The sequence below is a fragment of the Oncorhynchus kisutch genome, linkage group LG1, assembly GCF_002021735.2.
Source record: "Oncorhynchus kisutch isolate 150728-3 linkage group LG1, Okis_V2, whole genome shotgun sequence".
Classification (NCBI taxonomy): Eukaryota; Metazoa; Chordata; class Actinopteri; order Salmoniformes; family Salmonidae; genus Oncorhynchus; species Oncorhynchus kisutch.
This window is the reverse complement of record NC_034174.2, coordinates 13,095,334-13,114,748: the sequence shown is the minus strand read 5'-3', so window position 1 is coordinate 13,114,748 and position 19,415 is coordinate 13,095,334. Positions and strand designations below refer to the sequence as shown.

Here is a 19,415-nt window from a genome sequence, read left to right as displayed (position 1 = left end):
TTGTCTCATAATTGCGAATATATTTTTACTTGCTCTTCATAAAAAAGTATGCAAACAAATGCGTAATGAATATCAGTGTTTATAAGCGTGGTTTAGCAGAAAAAGGAAACTGAGTGAAACACGGATGTTAAACCCCTCTGATCACATAGGAAACTGTATATAGGGGTCCCTATTCCTACTAGGCCTATAATAAGATCCAAGATTCAGTCAAGTAAGTATATGTTACATAAAATGCATTAGGGGGTGGAGTCCGCTACCACGGACTACATAGCCTGCCACTTCCTCTAGAGTGATGACTCTTTGAGGACTTAATGACTTTGGGAGTAGCAGCAGAAACCGCCACCATGTCTAACGCTGCACCCGCTGAAGCCGCACCTGCTGAGGCTACTTCCACTGCCGAGGGCGAAGCTCCACCGGCAGAGACTGCACCTGCCGAGGGAAAGGCCCCAGCGGAGGCCGCTCCAGCAGAAGGAAAAGCTCCCGCTGAACCCGCGCCTGAGGAGCCCAAAGCCCCCACACCCCCTCCTCCAGATGGTAATGAGATAATGCTTCATGAAATAAGTCTTGGTTGGGCTTTTTTGCAGAAACACATGTAGGCTACTTTGTCAATATCATTGATCTCTCTGGACTGATCCAGAGGCTACGATTTGTTTGGTGCGCAAGGGGCATAAGTGACATTTTCCTAAGATGACAGGATAACAAAACGTTGATATTGTTTGTTAATGGGTCTTTATACATCAAATATTTCGACGGAGATAATGGGTCTTATGTTGGTCCCTTTGTCACTGGATCTCTTCAAGGCCCGCCTTCCGTAAATAGCCTCTCCATTTTTGGTCCAAAATTTCACTTGCATCCATTGCGCGCTGCCAAACCCTGCGAAGCATTCCTTTCCATGTATTTTGAGAGAATCTATTTTTCTACACCATTTGCAAAGAAAATAAGCAAAAGTCGTCCACGGTCAGTTCATATGAGATAACAGTAAAGCACTGAAGCCCCTACTTTGGAGAGGCCAATGTGTAAAATAATATTTGCGGGCTTCATGCGCCCTTTAACTACAAGCCTACAACGTGTCGTGTAAGTGGTTGTGTAAGGCACTTGATAGCCTGACTACAGGGTCAAGTATCCCATGCTCGCTTATTCTACCCAATTGCATGCTGATTGCTCGATATCTCACTGTATATAAGAGATATTGATTAACTTTCTTCAGTTTATATTAGTGCTCCATCCTTTGTGCATCCTTGCCTGCCCTGATTCCCTGGATAAACTATTGTGCTCGGGAGTAGGCTACTCTAAAGAACAGAGGAGGCTGATGGGATGGCCTATAGGAGGACAGACTCATTGTGATGGCTGGAATGGAATCAATGGGGCATTTGAGATGGCTGTAATGGAATCAATGGGGAAATGGAGCTAAGTACCAGCACATCACATTGTCTACTGCTTGAGCTCCTGTTCCTCTTATAGAATATTAGCTCAAAAGTATTGTGGAGTTCCTGCACCTAAATATAACAATACCAGATCCCAAAATGAGTACCTACAACTATTTCTGTCCAAGTCAATTACTGAATAGAATCAACCATCTCAAACATATGGAAACCATATTAATGACTGAGTTCCATTTATTCCATTCAAGCCATGACAATGAGCCTATAGCTCCGCCCACCAGGCTCCCCCATGGATGTTAAAAATAAGTCTAACTACATTCAAAGCAATTCAACTGAGACATGAAACATGAAAGTCTAATTCATTTGACAAATATTTTATCAAAAGGATATGCCACTTATTAACGCAAAGAATTCACATAGGCATACCATTTCAAAATGGAGTTTCAAATCACATCAAATTTTATTTGTCACATACACATGGTTAGCAGATGTTCATGCGAGTTTAGTGAAATGCTTGTGCTTCTAGTTCCGACAATGCAGTAATAACCAATGAGTAATCTAACCTAACAATTCCACAACTACTACCTATACACACAAGTGTAAAGGGATAAAGATGGTACAGAACGGCATAGGCAAGATGCAGTAGATGGTATAGAGTACAGTATATACATATACCCTACATTCCTCATCTCATATGTATGTAAACATTATATTAAGTGGCATTGTTTAATTATACGATTATAAGTGATTGTTCCCACCCATTCTGCAGTGTTTGACCTATTGCATTCTGTGGATTTAATTTTTCTCCTGATATTTAAAAACATTCATGGAATTTTGAATTATTATAGACAACCCACAACATGATCATAGAGAATTTCCTGATATTTAAAAACATTAATGTAATTTTGAATTATTATAGACAACCCACATCATGATCTTAGAGCATTTCCATACCACTGTAATTTTAACATTTTTATTTTGAAGAATGAGTTAAAAAAATCTTACGCTAAATGGTATTGGTAACCACATATGATGTACCTTTTTTGTTGTTGATTGTGATAGAATAATAAATAACCCATTTGAATTAAATTTAATTCAATTCTTCTTCCTTTAATTCAAATTCAATTCAAATGTTGCTTCCTGTGTTGTGTGGGGTTGCCAATTCAAATTAAATTCACAACTCAATTCAGAATTGACCACAGATCTGTTAGCTCTGTTCTCTCGTGTATTTTGCCTATTGGCTAGTAATCAATCTAATATCAAATCGAATACCGCCCGCTACAGAGGAAGAGGAAGCTGCAGCTCCTGCCGCCACAAAGGCGCCTGCTAAAACAGAGGGTAATGGTAATCAAACTAATATCTAACATCTAATGCCAGCCACTGCTGGGCGAGGAAGGTGCCGCTTCAGCCATCGCTGAGGCACCTGTCAAGGGTAAAGCCAAGATGAAGAGATGTTTGTCTTGATTAGGCTACTTAAATTCCAATCACGGTGTAAAGCTGAACTTCCGCGATGCGGATTGAATAGAGCTCTTAGGTGTTGTTAGCCAAAAGTGATTTGCGATTCTTTTAAATAGGTATATCCATATTGAGCGGCATATGATGATGGAGATGTCACCTGGCGCCTTGTGGATTGGTAGTGAGACTATTACCAGCAGCGGGGGCTTTGCCCTCAGCAGCAGCATCAAAGCGGCTGATATTCATTAAATGCTAGAGAGATGTTAGAACAAAAGCTGATTTTAAAGGTTTCAAAATATCTTACTAGATGTTACAAAATGACAAGCTTAAAGTATGTGGATAGAAAGTGCCGGTACGTGAGTAAAGATATAAAGATGTTACAGTGAAGAGGTTAAAAACCTCTACGGGATCAGTGTTCCCCCCACAGGACGGTTGAGCTAATGTGCGCTGATGTGATTAGCATGAGGTTGTACGTAACAAGAACATTTCTCAGACAGAAAGCTTAAATTCTTGTTAATCTAGCTGCACTGTACAATTTACAGTAGCTATTACAGTGAAAGATTACCATGCTATCTTTTGAGGAGAGTGTAAAGTTATGAACTTGAAAATCTATTAATAAACCAATTGGGCACATTTGGGCAGTCTTGATACAACATTTTGATCAGAAATGCAAGTGTTCATTGGATCAAAACGTTACACATACACTGCTGCCATCTAGTGGCCAACATCTAAATTGTGCCTTAACTGGAATAATACATTGTGGCTTTTCTCTTCCATTTCAAAGATGATGGGGAAAAAATATATATATATTTTTCATTGTATTATCTTTTACCAGATCTAATGTGTTATATTCTCCTACATTAATTTCACATTTCCACAAACTTCAAAGTGTTTCCTTTCAAATGGTATCAAGAATATGCTTCAGGTCCTGAGCTACAGACAGTTAGATTTGGGTATGTCATTTTAGACGAAAATTGAAAAAAGGTTCTTATCCTTAAGTTAAAGGCAATGTTCCCGCTTTAGCTGCATATGTGGGCTCAGTCAGGAAATTACCTTTAAAAAGATATTGCAGAATTTGTAATTCTTCAGCTTTACAGATTGAATAGAGCCCTAACTTATAGCGCTAAAAGATCTCAATGATATTTGAGCCTTTTCACCATCATGTTAGGCCCTTATAAGTCTGGCCCCAGATATGTTTTGTTGCTGTCTTTCTTGAAAATTGCTATGCTCATTTTTATAGGAGTTGACATAAAAGACAGCACAAGCATATCTGGGACCAGGCTCTTATGTTTTTTGAACTAATACATTAGATGAATCTCTAACATTTAACACTAGCTGATGCTGCTGCTGCCGACAGATAGACCCTGTCAAGTGAAATGGATCACTGATACCTTCACATCTGAATATGTCCAATCCATTCCAGTATGGGATCACATTAAGGTGTATGTAGTTTGGTGTACATATAGGGAATAGGTTTTCCTGTCCCCGTTGACCTGAACAGGGAACACTCACAGCCCTAGTTAATGATAACAGTGTACCAGGGAATAATCCGGGCCTTAGATAAAGATTTGTGTACCAGGGAATGAGCCGGTCCCTAGATAAAGATTACAGTGCACCAGGGAACACTCACTCAGGGTCCTAGTTAAAGAGTACAGTGTACCAGGAAACACTCCCGGCACTAGTTAAAGACTACAGTGTACCATAGAGCATTGTATAGGTGTAGACTGTTTTCATCTCTCTACTGGACAACCAAGAGGTATTCAGAAAGAGATGGGATTGGCTGGAAGTGATTCTAGAACACTGCTCTCATACCTGCTGCCTCTAACCTTTAAATTAATGCACATTTAACATCATCTGCTCCTGCTGATGTGGCCCGCGCAGAGGAACCCCGCACAAAGCACCCTCACTCCACCCCAACTCCACCCCCACCCCCAAAGGGTAAACCAACCCGACGGTCTGAAAAAAAATGGGTCAAACCGTTACTGAGCTCTTCACACGTCCTCCTATTACCATTTTTATCATTCATATGATAACCCAATATCATGTCCTCAAGTTGTACGTTGTCTGAATTGTGTTTGCGTTTCAAAACTGTTGAGCCCTATTGCCATGTTTCCTTTGAAATGCTAATCCAAAAAGGCTAATTATTTCCTGTTGCATCTTGAGCTGTACATTGTCTGAATTGTGTTAACGTTTCCAAACTGCAGAGCCCACCAGCGAGCCCCTGGAAGTGACAGTGGAGGACAAGAGTGACTCTTCAGTGACCATCACCTGGAGGCCTCCAAAGACCATTCCGGCCAACTCTGGCCTGGATGGATACACTGTGGAAATCACCAAGGAGGGAAGTAAGTCCTTAAAGCCCACTTCAGTCCTTAACTAGCCTGGTCTTAGATCTGTTTGTGCAGTCTTGCTAACTCCTACGGTCATGGGTATGACCAATCTGGAACCAGGCTACCCTTTAACTACTAATCAAATCAAATCCAAGTTTATTTGTCACGTGCGCCGAATACAACAGGTGTAAACCTTACAGTGAAACGCTTACTTACAGGCTCTAACCAATGGTGCCAAAAAAAGGTACGTGTGTGTGTGTGTGTGTGTGTGTGTGTGTGTGTGTGTGTGTGTGTGTGTGTGTAGGTAAGTAAGTAAAGATATAAAACAAAAGTAGAAAGACATTTGAAAAAAGAGTAGCAAGGCTACATACAGACACCTGTTAGTCAGGCTTATTGAGGTAGTATGTACATGTAGGTATTGTTAAAGTGACTGTGCATACAGTATATAATGAACAGAGTGTAGCAGAAGCGTAAAAAGAGGGGTTGGCGGGTGGTGGGACACAATGCAGATAGCCCGGTTAGCCAATGTGCGGGAGCACTGGTTGGTCGGCCCAATTGAGTAGTATGTACATGAATGTATAGTTAAAGTGACGATGCATATAAGACAAACAGAGAGTAGCAGCAGCGTAAAAGAGGGGTTGGGGTGGGGTGGGGTGGCACACAATGCAAAAAGTCCGGGTAACCATTGGTTACCTGTTCAGGAGTCTTATGGTTTGGGGGTAAAAACTGTTGAGAAGCCTTTTTGTCCTAGACTTGGCACTCCGGTACCCCTTGCCATGCGGTAGTAGAGAGAACAGTCTATGACTGGGGTCGCTGGGGTCTTTGACAATTTTTAGGGCCTTCCTCTGCCACCGCCTGGTGTAGAGGTCCTGGATGGCAGGAAGCTTTGCCCCAGTGATGTACTGGGCCGTACACACTACCCTCTGAAGTGCCTTGCGGTCGGAGGCCGAGCAATTGCCTTGCCAGGCAGTGATACAACCAGGATGCTCTTGATGTTGAGGCTGTAGAACCTTTTGAGGATCTCAGGACCCATACCAAATCTTTTTAGTTTCCTGAGGGGGAATAGTCTTGGTTACATTGAGGGATAGGTTGTTATTCTGGCACCACCCAGCCAGGTCTCTGACCTCCTCCCTATAGGCTGTCTCGTCGTTGCGGTGATCAGGCCTACCACTGTTGTGTCGTCAGCAAACTTAATGATGGTGTTGGAGTCGTGCCTGGCCATGCAGTCGTGGGTGAACAGGGAGTACAGGAGGGGACTGAGCACGCACCCCTGCGGAGCTCCAGTGTTGAGGATCAGCGTGGCAGATGTGTTGCTCCCTACCCTGACCACCTGGGGGCGGCTTGTCAGGAAGTCCAGGATCCAGTTGCAGAGGGAGGTTTCTAGTCCCAGGATCCTTGGCTTAGTGATGAGCTTTGAGGGTACTATGGTGTTGAGCTGTAGTCAATGAACAGCATTCTCACATGGGTGTTCCTTTTGTTCAGGTGGGAAAGGGCAGTGTGGAGTGCAATAGAGATTGCATTATCTGTGGATCTGTTTGGGTGGTATACAAATTGGAGTGGGTCTAGGGCTCCTGGGATAATGGTGTTGATGTGAGCCATTACCAGCCTTTCAAAACACTTCATGGCTACGGACGTGAGTGCTACGGGTCTATAGTCATTTAGGGAGGTTGCCTTTTTGTTCTTGGGCACAGGGACTATGGTGGGCTGCTTGAAGCATGTTGGTATTACAGACTCAATCAGGGACATGTTGAAAATGTCAGTGAAGACACCTGCCAGTTGGTCAGCACATGCCCGGAGCACACGTCCTGGTTATCCGTCTGGCCCCGCAGCCTTGTGTATGTTGACATGCTTAAAGGTCTTACTCACGTCGGCTATGGTGAGCGTGATCACACAGTCGCCAGGAACAGCTGATGCTCTCATGCATGCCTCGGTGTTGCTTGCGTCAAAGCGAGCATAGAAGCGATTTAGCTCATCTGGTAGGCTCGTGTCACTGGGCAGCTCGTGGCTGTGCTTCCCTTTGTAGTCTGTAATAGTTTGCAAGCCCTGCCACATCCGACGAGCGTTGGAGCCGGTGTATTGTGATTCAATCTTAGCCCTGTATTGATGCTTTGCCTGTTTGATGGTTCATCGCAGGGCATAGTGGGATTTGTAAGCTTCCGGGTTAGAGTCCCGCACCTTGAAGGTGACAGCTCTACCCTTTAGCTCAGTGCGAATGTTGCCTGTAATCCATGGCTTCTGGTTGGAGTATGTACGTACAGTCACTGTGGGGACGACGTCCTCAATGCACTTATTGATAAAGCCAGTGACTAAGTTCTTGAATGCTGTTATGTTGTCCCATGGATTATGTCCATCTCTGATGTAAAATAGAGAATTATCTAAGGTAAAATTGAGAATTATTCACAACCGTATGACAATATTTATTGATTGTTTTACCTAACACCCTACGATGAGGCGCCGTTCCACTTTAAGCAGGTACAATTGTAAATTATATTTTATTGGTTGGTCAAGATCAGTTGCGCCTCTTCCCTGTATGTCACTAGTTGATTTATACCGTACCTAACCTCTCCCTATAAGGAGAGAGGCATTTCTGGCAGTGTCATGAACTAACTGGTGCCTGCTTTTAGATTCCAACCTAATGCTTATGTCAGTAACAGACTCAAGTCAAATGACAGAGAAGAGAAGATACCTCAAGTTTTGCAACTACACGGTTGACCTTGCACATGCGGTAATGCACACTGAAAACACGACAGAATATATTTTTATTCATGAATCTTCTTGTTTCTTCTATATAAAAATATTGTTTTGGGCCCAGATAGGATAATAAGTACTGCATGTATGAATGCATGGTGCAATAAAATGACAGGACTTAAACGTTTGGGCTCCCGAGTGGCACAGTGGTCTAAGGCACTGCATCTCAATTCAAGAGATGTCCTTACAGTAACTGCTTCGAATCCAGGCTGTATCACATCTGGCCATGATTGGGAGTCCCAGTGCACAATTGGCCGGGGGTAGGCTGTCATTATTAATAAGAATTTGTTCCTAACTGACTTGCCTAGTTAAATAAGGATTTTTAAAATCAGCTGTTAGCTGCTTCTTATTGTCCTCACTGTGTTCATTCTCCTGCCACTGTTCCATATTGTCCTCAGTGTGTTAACTGTTCAGTCACTGTTCTATATTGTCCTCTTTCCTGTCACAGCCGAAGACTGGAAAGCAGTCAACGAGGACCTGACCGTGTCCTGTCGTTATGCTATCAAGAACCAGACTACCGGCGACCGTCTGCTGGTCCGGGTGGTGGCTGTGAACTCCGGTGGTCGCAGTCCCCCTGCAACCATCGCCGATCCCATTCTGGTAAAGGAGGTTGGGGGTAAGCAAAGCATGGACAATACAGTGCATTCGGGAAATATTCAGACCCCTTGACTTCTTCCACATTTTCCACAGCTTTATTCCAAAATGTATTTTCTTCAGTGTACTTCAAGTGGACAGTACTGTATTACCGGGTGGTCATAGCAGCAAGTCCAAACTGTTTGTGATGGGCGGTGTCTGTCTTTATTGTTGAAATACTTTTTCAAAACAGCAGACGTTGAAACAGCTAGGGAGAACCAGCTCAGCATATTTTCCATCTCAGATATCCAAATGCCGTTGGCTTGGCACCTCCCTGGCCTGTTAGAGTAATGCAACGGTGGTCTTCTCCGATTATTCCCACCAAGAGGGTGGTAGAACTCCTCAGTCCAAGCATGGAGCAGCTCCCCAGTTGTTAAGTGCCTAAAGTACTACCTTTGACACCTTTTGTATGCATGTTTTCACCGGTGTCTTCTTACTGTGCATTCAGAAAAAGTCATTTTTAGTCTTCCTCAATGATAACTGTTAATGGTGAGTCAAGCATCTTCATTTACCAACAAGCTCTCATAGTCTCACTGCGGAATTATACATGTTCTTGCACTTTTCTCCAAATGTCAAATTGCAAAGTTGCTCCAAATTTCAAAGTGTTTTTGACATGCTGGGTCGCTTCTCCTGCTACGCATTGTTTCGTTAGTTAAGGGTTAAGGTTTAGGGGAAAAAATCCCTATGCCAAACAATCCGGAGTCATGGGATTACATTAATCTGCCACCCCTCATCCACAATGCCCAAGCCTTAATGGTAATAGCATTCACTGTTGCCCCTAGTGACTGGTTTTGAAGGCATTTCCCTACATCCTCAGGACATGGACAGACGTTCAATTTCGAAGTCAATCTTGTGCGATCTGGCTGAATTTACATCATTCATCATGGAATTAAGTTAATTGACTGTATACAGTGGTAGGCCCTGGATGTTGTGTTTTATTCAGAGTCAAAATGTCTAAACATACAGTAAAACTGTAACTAATAGGTAGACCTACAAAAAAAAAGACTGAGTCAATTAAAAAGTAATTTATGTAAAGAGAGATCATCAAATGTGTAATGGAGATATTTAGTGGAGGTGAATGAAACCTGAACCACAAGGACTGTCAATGTCCAAGTCGCACTGTCAAACATAGCCATTAGTCCACCAATAGATGCATCAGGTTTCCCACACAATGGAAAAACCTCTAACTTTCCCACAAATCCTTAGAAAAATTGTTAGGATTTGTCTGCTAATTAACACAGATTCAATTTAGAAGGTTTGGCATTGGGTTGATTCCCAAGTCAGAATGCGTGCTGGAGAGGTGTCAAGCCAGCGATAGTGCGATGGTGACAAGTGTAATCATTGGGGGTTGGGGACATTCCAAAGTGTCCAGTCTACACAGAGTGGGTGGGGACAGGGGAGGGATCTAATGTCTTGTATGCCTTCTAAGTCCTTTGAGACGACCATGGACTCAGTGTTTATTTTTAAATATGCCACAGACTCTGACATGGACAGGGCAGTTCTCTATTGATCTGATCCCCTCATAAGGAGTGTCAAGTCGGAACGCTCCACAGAGAAACACACCTAACTCTATCATGACTGTTACCCGGTGGGTTGGTTGTTTTTTTCCATCCATTTTCTGATAGCAGCACATATTTCTGCCTATAGCACTGGACATCCCATGGCAATAGTGCATAGATTTTTTTAAGAATGGGTTTTCAATTATAGTTTCTATGTTCTGTTATTAGTTAGTTACAAATATCAACCGTTCTGTCCATGTTTTAAGACATACAGCAAGCCATTTGCTGTGACTGATGTATTTGTGGGGAACCCTATGGTCGAGGAGAATCTACAGTACAGTATCAAGTTGAGTGTAATTCTTATTGCAGCCTGTTTAACAGTGTGAGCTGGGGTAACTATAGATCTCCATCATGTGTTCTATTTATATTTCTGATGCGATGGTCTGAGTTCAGATTGGACCTATTTAGAGTTCTGATGCGATGGTGTGAGTTCAGATTGGACCTATTTAGAGTTCTGAGATGGTCTGAGTTCAGATGGGACCAATTTAGAGCTCTGAGATGGTCTGAGTTCAGATGGGACCAATTTAGAGCTCTGAGATGGTCTGAGTTCAGATGGGACCAATTTAGAGCTTTGAGATGGTCTGAGTTCAGATGGGACCAATTTAGAGCTCTGAGATGGTCTGAGTTCAGATGGGACCAATTTAGAGCTCTGAGATGGTCTGAGTTCAGATGGGACCAATTTAGAGCTCTGAGATGGTCTGAGTTCAGATGGGACCAATTTAGAGCTCTGAGATGGTCTGAGTTCAGATGGGACCAATTTAGAGCTCTGAGATGGTCTGAATTCATATGGGACCAATTTAGAGCTCTAATGAGTGTAACTCTGCTAGACTCAGCAGGTGGTGGGTTCCCAACTAGATATGGTCTGGAGTACAGGATAATCTGTCTCCAAGGTACAGAGTGGGTTTTGAGGATTTGTTTTTTAATTCTTTCTGATACATATTCAAATGCTTGTTCTAAAGTGTCCTATCCATAAAGTGTTTCAGTCATTTTACTTATTTGAACAGGTTGATTATTATTATTTGTAAACTATGTTTGTTCCATCTGTAGCTCGCCCCAAAGTCCGCCTGCCTCGTTTCCTGAGGCAGAGGTATGTCAAGAAAGTCGGTGAGAAGATTAACCTTGTCATCCCCTTCTCTGTGAGTTTGCATTATGAGATGATGAGTAGGCCTGGGAGTTTGTCTAGACAACATGACCTGAGCAGGATTTTTTTTAAATTGGACCCTAGCTATAGGCACATTTACTATTTAATGTTACTAGGGGCTAGAGTTTTATCGCATTGTCATTAAAGTCTCCTGGGCATGATGTTGTAAAATAATTTGATGTTGTAGCATGTCCATACAGTTTTAAGTTAGGCTATTGATTGAGCCCAACCTTGTATTCTTTACTGTCCTAGGGCAAGCCTAAGCCAGTGGTTACCTGGTTAAAGGATGGAGAGCCCCTTGACCCAAAGAGGGCCAACATCCGTACATCTGACACAGACAGCATCCTGTTCGTCCGTCAAGCAGAGAGAGTGGACTCTGGCTCATACGAGATGTGCGTGAAGGTGGATGACTTTGAAGACAAAGCTGCTATCATCATCCAGATTATTGGTAAGTCAAATTGTATTAGACTATCCAACCTTGTTTTCATATCCAAACAGATCATGACGTAGCATTAGCCACTGACTGTCATGGTACATTTTGATAATAACTAGGGCCAGGTGTTGTTCCTGGTCAGGTCATGTGATCAGGAAGAACTGATCTGGAGAGCGATTGAGTTGTTGTGAGTTGATTGATTCTAATGATGCAACCCATATTGAACCTTCTATCTCTGTGTCTGCTCACCCACAGAGCTGCCTGGGCCACCAGCCAGCATTAAGGTTGCGGATGTCTGGGGATTCAATGTTGCGCTTGAGTGGACTGCACCTAAAGATAATGGAAACACAGAGATCACAGGCTACACCGTCCAGAAGGCTGACAAGAAAACCGGGGTGAGAAACCCATCACATCCCTGTAATTTTTTATTTATTACCTTTTATTTAACTAGGCAAGTCATTTAAGAACAAATTCTTATTTACACTGACGGCCTAGGAACAGTGCCTTGTTCAGTAGCAAAACGACAGATTTTTACATTGTCATCTCAGGGATTCAATCAAGCAACCTTTCACCTACTGCCCGTAATCACATCCAATTCAAACAAACTTTATTTAAAGGTACATCTCAGTACACTTTACACAAAAAATTGACCCCAAAAGAAAAGAACATTCCTGTAATAAGACTTTAAAATATAATTAATGCTCATATGGTGTCTTGCCCAGGACTGGTTCAACATTCTGGAGCACTACACCAGACTAAATGCCACCATCTCAGACCTCATCATGGGCAACACCTACACCTTCAGGATCTTTGCAGAGAACAAGTGTGGACTCAGTGAGGAATGTGCCAGGACCAAGGAAGAAGCCACCATTGTGAAGGAGGGTGAGACATTCTCCACACACCACCCCTTTCTAAAAATATCCCCCTGCAACCTTAAAATGTTGGAGAATGTTAGAAGGAGTGGGACAGTAAAGTCTCCTTTTAGCTAGATGTCCCTATTTAAGACCTAATCCATGCTTGTGTCAATTTTTTTTTCAGTTATTGACTATAAACCTACCCCGTTCGTGGAGCGTGACTTCACCGAGGCTCCCAAGTTCACCACTGTTCTGAACGACAGGTCCACCACTGTTGGCTACAGCACCAAGCTGCTGTGCTCTGTGAGGGGATCCCCCAAGGTAAACCTTCCCTCTCTCAAACTCTCATACCAGCTCAGTACTGAAGGATCTTCATGGAACTTGTAGGCTAGGCTAGCAAAACTGCTATGATTCTAACCCACCCACTCGTTGTTTGTTGGGTGAGATTGTAATGCCGATGGCTCCACATGCCAGGCCCATGCACACAGACAGCTGCCAGTTGCGCCTTCACTTCTCCTACATACTGAAGAAGGCTGTGAAGCTGAAACGTCTGTGAACGCTATCTCTGATGCAGTGAAAAGACTTAAAAACATTAAATAATGGAGTAAGCTTTATGCTCCACTTTTTGAGTGCGGACCGATTACACCTTTCTGCGCGCCCTCACTTTTTCCCTGGAAAATATTAATGGATGTGGATATACATATATGTCACACACGCATGCGCACACACACACACATACTCCTGTCCATCGGTCCCTGTCAATATATTTACTCATAGCAGAGCTGGAATGAGAGGGATCTTTAGTCTCCTTGTCAGAACCTCCGGCTTCCAGCCTGTCCCCTTCCCTCCCACCAGATACACTGGGTTGCCAGTTGTCACAGCAAAGCAGGATTTGGCATAGGGGGGTTGGGAATTTACCTCCGTACAGGATTAGGTTCTGAGTCTCTGAGCGGAGCCCTGGACCCCTGGCCAGCTGGGTGGTTGGATGACAGAGAGGAGGGGGTTGAAGGGTCAAATGTGTGACATTCCTGCCTTGAGGGGACCATGGGGGTCATTTACACGGAGTCAAACGGTGCCCCTGTCACTGGACCCTCTGTTTCATGTACCCTAGACAGAGTGTGTCTTCCGAATAGCTGTTACCATCAAAGGAAAGCCCTTAGAAACCAATATATCTAAGTGAGTGAGTGTGAGTGTATGTGGCTCTGTTGGTAGAGCATGGTACCTGCAAAGCTAGGGTTGTGGGTTCCATTCCCATGGGGATCAGTATTCACTCACTACTGTAAGTCGCTCTGCCGGGTGATAATTTACTAAAATGTGATGTTCCTTTATTGGGGAATTCGATTTTTTATAGAGGTATGTCCACTTTCAATGCGCGGATCAGATTTAGTAGGGTGCATAGTAAAATACTCCAAGTACACAAACTGAAGTAAACAATTGTGACTGTAATCATGTTTCTATCCACAGTTTTTATGATTAAAGTCATACCACTTTTTGTGCCGGTAAAATGAATGATGTGAGAAATGGCTGTGGAAATGCCTTAATGCTCAAATATTGATATAATAACCATCATATCAAATCAAACTGGGAGTCACATGATGATATGGTGGTTGTGGTCCTCCCACTACATCTCAGGAAAGCCTGCAGTTGATTAGGCTACAGATGAAATAAGTTATGTTGAACTGCATAGGGTGGGGAAGGTACAGAGTGATGAGCTTGATGCTCCTTTACTCTGGTGACATGATGATCGATTCTTGACTGCCATTTGAGAAATAAAAATATTCTCGCTCTTATCTCACAAAACTATCGGTAGAGTTGAAAATGCGATGGAAAAACATTGAACATTAGATTTTTATTCGGTACACTGATTTTTATCCCCAGCAAGTCAGGTGGGAAATTGTGCATATTTGTAATGCTAATTTTAGAATATTTGCATGATTGGATGGAAACATAGCTGCTGACTATGAAACTTGAAACTTGAAACAATTGATCTGAAACATAGAATTTACGTACTATGTCATTGCAGCCTAAGATTATGTGGATGAAGAACAAGATGATCCTCAACAACATGGATAACCCCAAGTACAGGATGATCAGCACAGGGGGCATCTGCACCCTGGAGATCCGTAAGCCTGGCCAATATGACGGTGGAGAGTATGTCTGCAGAGCTGAGAACCAACTGGGGAAGGTCGACACCGGCTGCAAGCTGGAGGTCAAAAGTAAGTACTAGTGGTGGTAAGAAGAGAAATAATAATAATATATTTTTCCTACTAGTAATGACTTTGCTGATAACTTCTGTACTATTGAGAAAAAATGTACTTACTACGACTGTGGTATGTGGTTGTCTCCAGGGTCTAACATTAACACCCGCCACCTGCCAAATGTGGGTAGATTTTGGTATAGGCAGGTAGAATGTTTATTTCAGCAGTTGGTCACACAGAGCAAAATTAAGAATATTAATTTGCATAAGTTTCTCGTAAAACATGAACAGAATATATAAATGATTCTCTTATCCTGCTATTTTAATTTTGGTAAATCAAATCAAAGTTGATTGATCGCATACACAAATTTACAGGTGTTAAGGTGAAGCGAAATGCTTGTGCTTCTAAATCCAACAGTGCAGTAAAATGTCTCACAAATACACAATATTGAAAAAAATCTAAACAAGAAATTAAGAACTAACATTCCAAGTAGATTTATTTCAGTGAGAATATAAATACTTGGTGTGTATATACAGAAAACAGAATATAATTTGGAAAATAAAATGGTAAAGTATGGACAGTGAAAGGTATATTAAGATGAGCTATGTGGTGAACACAGTATATAAATACACAGCGAGGAAACAACAGTATATAAACAGAATACTACACCGGCTCTGACGCTCGTCGGATGTGGCAGGGCTTACAAACTATTACAGACTACAAAGGGAAGCACAGCCACGATCTGCCCAGTGACACGAGGCTATCAGATGAGCTAAATCACTTCTATGCTTGCTTCGAGGCAAGCAACACTGAGGCATGCATGAGAGCATCAGCTGTTTCCCGGACGACTGTGTGAACACGCTCTCCGAGCAGACTCCTTTAGTCAACGATTTGTTTTTTTTACATTGAGGGAGAGGTTATTTCCCTGGCACCACTCCGTCAGGACTCTAACCTGCTCCCTGTGGGCTGCCTCGTCGTTGTTGGTAATCAGGCAAACTATCACCAAGTTTGTCAAGCAAACTTGATGACTGAGTTGGAAATGTGCGTAGCCACGCAGTCATGGGTGAACAGGGAGTACAGCCCCCTCTCCACCTGGGGTCAGCATGTCAGGAAGTCTTGGATCCAGTTGCACAGGGAGGAGTACAGACCCAGGGCCCTGAGCTTAGTCATGAGTGACGCACTATGATGTTGAAAGCAAAGCTGTAGTCAATTATCAGCATTCTTTTTTTTGTTTTGAATTTTACATTGGATGTTATAAATGTATCACTAGTCACTTTTTTTATTTATTTTTTATTTTACCCCTTTCCCCCCCCCAATTTCGTAGTATCCAGTTATTAGTACTTACTATCTTGTCTCATCGCTACAACTCCCGTACGTGCTCGGGAGAGACGAAGGTTGAAAGTCATGCATCCTCCGATACATAACCCAACCAAGCCGCACTGCTTCTTAACACAGCGCGCATCCAACCTGGAAAACCATGAAACACCATGCACCTGGCAACCTTGGTTAGCGCGCACTGTGCCCTGCCCGCCACAGGAGTCACTGGTGTGCGATGAGACAAGGATATCCCTACCGGCCAAACCCTCCCTAACCCGGATGACGCTAGGCCAATTGTGCGTCGCCCCACGGACCTCCCAGTCGTGGCCGGCTGCGACAGAGCCTGGGTGCAAACCCAGAGTCTCTCTGGTGGCACAGCTAGCATTCTCACATAGGTATTCCTCTTGACTAGGTGGGATAGGGCGGTGTGCAGTGCAAAGGCAATTCCGTTGTCCATGGATCTGTTGGGGAGGTATGCAAATTGTAGTGGGTCTAGGGTGTCGGGCAAGGTAGAGATATGGCCCTTGACTAGCTTGTTTAAACACTTCATGATGACAGAAGTGAGCGTACTGGGCGATAGTCATTGAGTTTAGTTACCTTTGTTTTCTTGCATGCAGGAACAATGGTGGACATCTTGAAGCAAGTGGGGACAACAGACTATGATAGGGAGAGATTAGGAGGGAGTCCGTAAACACTCCAGCCAGCTGGTCTGCGCCTGCACTGAGGATGCAGCTTGGGATGCCATCTGGGCCAGAAGCCTTGCGAGGGTTAACATGTTTAAAAGTTCTACTCCTGTCAGCTACAGAGATCGGGAGCCTGCAGTCCTTGTGAGCAGCGGGGCCCCCGACGGAGGCTCTGTGTTGTTTTCCTGGAAGCAGGTGAAAAAGGTGTTAAGCTTGCCTTTGAGTGAGGCATCGGTATCCGCGACGTGGCTGGTTTTCCCTTTATAATCCTGAGTTTTTTTTAACATTAATTAATTCATTAGTTATTACTGCATTGTCGGAACTAGAAGCACAAGCATTTCGCTACACTCGCGTTAACATCTGCTAACCATGTGTATGTGACAAATAAATTTGATTTGATTTTGATTTGATTTGATTAATTAAGACTCAGGTCACAAAACATTTAACGAAACTTCTTACTAGTGACACATTTGATGTTTTAGAAACATTACAAAGCTTATCCGTTTTTTTATTTTGTGTGTAATTATGGCAACTACAAAACATTTGTCCGGTAAAATATCTGAGTGACTGTGGCTGGTGGACCAAAAAGTCAATTTTAGGCCCTGGTTGTCTCACCTTGTTATCTTAAGACTAATGCACTGACTGTAAGCAACTCTGGATAAGAGTGTCTGCTAAACGACTACAATGTACAATGTAACTTAAGTCCTTTCTTATACATGGGTTTATCCGAGGAAGAAGCCTCACCAAAGTATGAACCGAGTTCATCTATAATATAGACACTGCTTTTGCAATCAAATGTATTTCTGCTTTAGCGTTCGTTTCGGTGATGTTTTTACATTTAGCATTTTCTATGCAAATTTAGATCTCGTTATTTGTTGTATTTGAATCAGACTGTGGAAATATTGCCATTGGTTCATGACTACTAAAATAATGATATTTACCTCAACAGAGCCTGTTTATGCAGATGCTGACAAAGACAAGGAGGCAGAGTGAATGCACATGCATACAGGTCAGTCACTCTTGTTGACATATTTTAAGGTTCATATGGAAAATGGGCTTCAATTTACAAAATTGGCTTGAATTCAGAAGTTGAGTGTGAATCAACAAATAAAGGGCGCTTTGATGCGACCTGGCCAAGATAAAACAAAGCAGTGCGACAAAGACAACAACATAGAGTTACACATAAACAAACGTACAGTCAATAACAGTATAGAAAAAATATATGTACAGTGTGTGTAAATGTAGAAGAGTAGGGAGGTAAGGAGAGTAAGTTTATATTTAACCATCATATTGTCATGTAGTAATAAAAAAAATACCTATGAAACCTGAGAACTTAGCCCCAAGGTTTATTTTAATATGTATCAGAGTCTATTTGTGTCCTGGTACATCTTCTCCAAGGCTGGACTTACATGGAGAGCCCTAAACAGAGCCTCTGCCGTTGCAAGAGTCTGAGTGCCAGTACTAGCTGCTGCACATAAATTACTCCTGTAATGGCTCCACATGCACTCAGTTGGGGAACTAAATCACATTTCCTTGACTCAGCAGCAGGGGGCCCATTAGGGACCAGCGAGATGACGTGATTTACTACCAGGATCCACTGTAATGCAAGCAGCTTGTCACCCCCCAGGGTGTTGAATTTCCACAGTGGACACTACAAAATAACAATTTATGTGTGATATCAATATGTATACTGGCTGTAGTCTTAAAAAAAATATATTTACTTTGTCATACAGATGTAGGATCTTAATTTGATCACTTTTGTTGCTGAGAATTTCCTGCACATTTCCTTTTGCTGTAAGATTATTTTCCCCTTGTAGGAGTCGGGCTCAAATTAAGATCCTACATCTGTACACTGTTTATCTATTAGTAGCCTACTTAAGCTGTTGGAATATGCCTTTTGTAGGTCTGCTACTGCAGTTCTAGCCACCTCAGTTGGCTAAATATGGCATGTGAATTGACAGCTGTTCTGTTATTTACACCTGTTACAGTCCCAAGTTAGAAGCAAGCTGAATGAGGCCTTTACAAGAAAAGGTGAGGCCCACTTTATGTGCTCTAAAACTGTACTCTATCTCTCTCTTTTGATGTGAAATAGGTTTTTGGTAAGATTCTGTGAGTTTGAAAGTTATAAAAACCTCTTGTTTTTCTACAGGACGGTGCTGGATGCTGGAAAAAAATGTACATATAACTGGAAAGAACATACAATCAAATTGTTATTACCTACAACCGCTGTATCCTAACCTATCCCACCCTATCCTATATTAATGAAGATTAAACATGTGTCCCCTTTATTTGTATTTTTCCCCTTAGTACTCTCTGAAATAGTTCATATCCATGTCCACAACTCAGATGTAAAACCTCGGAATGTTTGTTACAATAAAGATTTTGATTCATGTTTTTGTTTTGTTGAATAAACCTTCTCTAACCTGAAGTAAAAATGGCAATGTTGTCGACAGAAACCTACTGTACTTACTGATGTGAGAGAGGACTAGTTAGTTATGGACTAGCTGGTTATGACATGACATTAGAGTGGCATTTGAAAGGTTGAATCCAAGATGATCAGATATCAGTCTACACAGTCCTGGCACTTTGGCTGGATTGACATGAGAGTAACAGACAGTAGAACGGAGAGAACTGAAAGAACCAGGGCAATAGAACCACTAAATCAAAAGGCAGAATAACTTGCCC

At 42.5% G+C, this 19,415-nt stretch overlaps 1 protein-coding gene across 1 annotated transcript; it reads left to right on the top strand.

Moving 5' to 3' along the window:
* Positions 1-143: 143 nt before the first annotated feature.
* Positions 144-19,122, top strand: LOC109899215 (myosin-binding protein H). Its single transcript, XM_020494271.2, has 12 exons — positions 144-534; positions 5,042-5,179; positions 8,361-8,528; positions 11,152-11,240; positions 11,498-11,693; positions 11,934-12,073; positions 12,401-12,560; positions 12,717-12,853; positions 14,556-14,748; positions 17,680-17,739; positions 18,719-18,761; positions 18,880-19,122. The coding sequence occupies exons 1-10, from the start codon at positions 312-314 to the stop codon at positions 17,721-17,723; spliced, it is 1,488 nt and encodes a 495-aa protein (XP_020349860.1). The 5' UTR covers positions 144-311; the 3' UTR covers positions 17,724-17,739; positions 18,719-18,761; positions 18,880-19,122.
* The last annotated feature ends 293 nt before the right edge of the window (positions 19,123-19,415 follow it).